Raw genomic sequence first — 1127 nt, 5'->3', positions numbered from 1 at the left:
CCCTGGAACCAAGATGCGGCGGCAGGTGTTGGGATGCGGGGTGAGGGGGCTCACCTTTTTCAGGTGGTCCAGCAGGTCCATGTACAGGAAGTGGATATTTTGGCTTGTGGTGATCTTGATCGTCGTCTTTTCTATGTTGTTCTCCAGCTGACGGATGACCTGGGGTTGGGGGGTGGAGGGCACATTGAGAGTGCCTTGGGGACAGGCCACCTGGGAGCCCAGAGACTCACGGGGGCGGGGCTGGCCTCTCTTCCTAGGGGCGGGGTCTCACTTAGCCCCGCCTCCCCAGGGCCCGCCCCCTGCTCAGCCCCGCCCCTCGGCCGCACCTGCTGCAGGCGCAGTTCTTCCTTGGTGGCCTCCGGCTGGCTCTTCAGGCCGGCCAGCTCCAGCTGCATACTCTCCAGCTTCCGCCCGCGCCGCCGCACCAAGTGGATCAGCACGTTGTGCACGTTCACGCGGTCGAAAACATACTTGCGCAGCTTCTCCCGCGCCACCTGCGCCGGGGAGGGCACGGCCCGCGAGTGGGTGCGCGGGGGGGTCACGGAGCACGTGGGAGCTCCGCAGGGACCCTGGGGCTGGGCGCTCGCTCTGCTCCCCACCGGCTCCACCTCCTAGAGTAGTTGGGGGGCACCGGCTGGGCGGGGCGGAGGGGCCGTCCCGCCGCCTACCTCCATGGTGCAGCGGCTGTTGGCCAGCCTCATGGGCACGTCCTTCCCACAGGCCCTGGAGATGGCCCACTGGTCGTACTGCGGAGTGGTGGCGGTGAGCTGGGGGCCCATCCCCTCTGCGTTCACCCGGCCGCAGGCCCCTCCAGGTCCTCTCCCCAGGCCCCTTCTGAGTAGCAAGACCCCAGCTCCTGGGGCCGCAAGGGGCAGAGCGCTGCAGGCCCCATCAGGTCATCCCCTCTCGGATGTGATGGGGTCCAGAGAGGGGGGTTCCCGTGTCTCCTCAGTGGCTGCCGTAGGGGGTAGCCCCAGAAAGGGCCCCGAGTTGGGTCCTGGCCCCACCCCCTAAGGTGGGTGGTGGGGTCAGCGTGGGGAAAGCAGGGGCCAGCTGTCCACTTGTGTTGGGGGTAGAGGCTATTACAGCGCGCACCCCACCCCCCCTCGTCCCCAGCCATCAGGCAG

General features: G+C 68.1%; 1 protein-coding gene across 1 annotated transcript in view; it reads right to left on the bottom strand.

Moving 5' to 3' along the window:
• LOC104987245 (coiled-coil domain-containing protein 183-like) overlaps positions 1 to 1060 on the bottom strand; it is a 7192-nt gene extending 6132 nt beyond the window's left edge. Inside the window, 3 exon segments of the mRNA XM_010838090.1 lie at positions 10 to 159; positions 327 to 494; positions 669 to 1060. Of these exon segments, the coding sequence (XP_010836392.1) occupies positions 10 to 159; positions 327 to 494; positions 669 to 779 (429 nt within the window). The 5' untranslated portion in view covers positions 780 to 1060.
• Positions 1061 to 1127: the final 67 nt, after the last annotated feature.

This window comes from Bison bison, unplaced genomic scaffold (assembly GCF_000754665.1).
Source record: "Bison bison bison isolate TAMUID 2011002044 unplaced genomic scaffold, Bison_UMD1.0 scf7180017845984, whole genome shotgun sequence".
Lineage (NCBI taxonomy): Eukaryota > Metazoa > Chordata > Mammalia > Artiodactyla > Bovidae > Bison > Bison bison.
The sequence above is the reverse complement of the archived record's forward strand: the minus strand, read 5'-3'. Positions and strand labels throughout refer to the sequence as shown.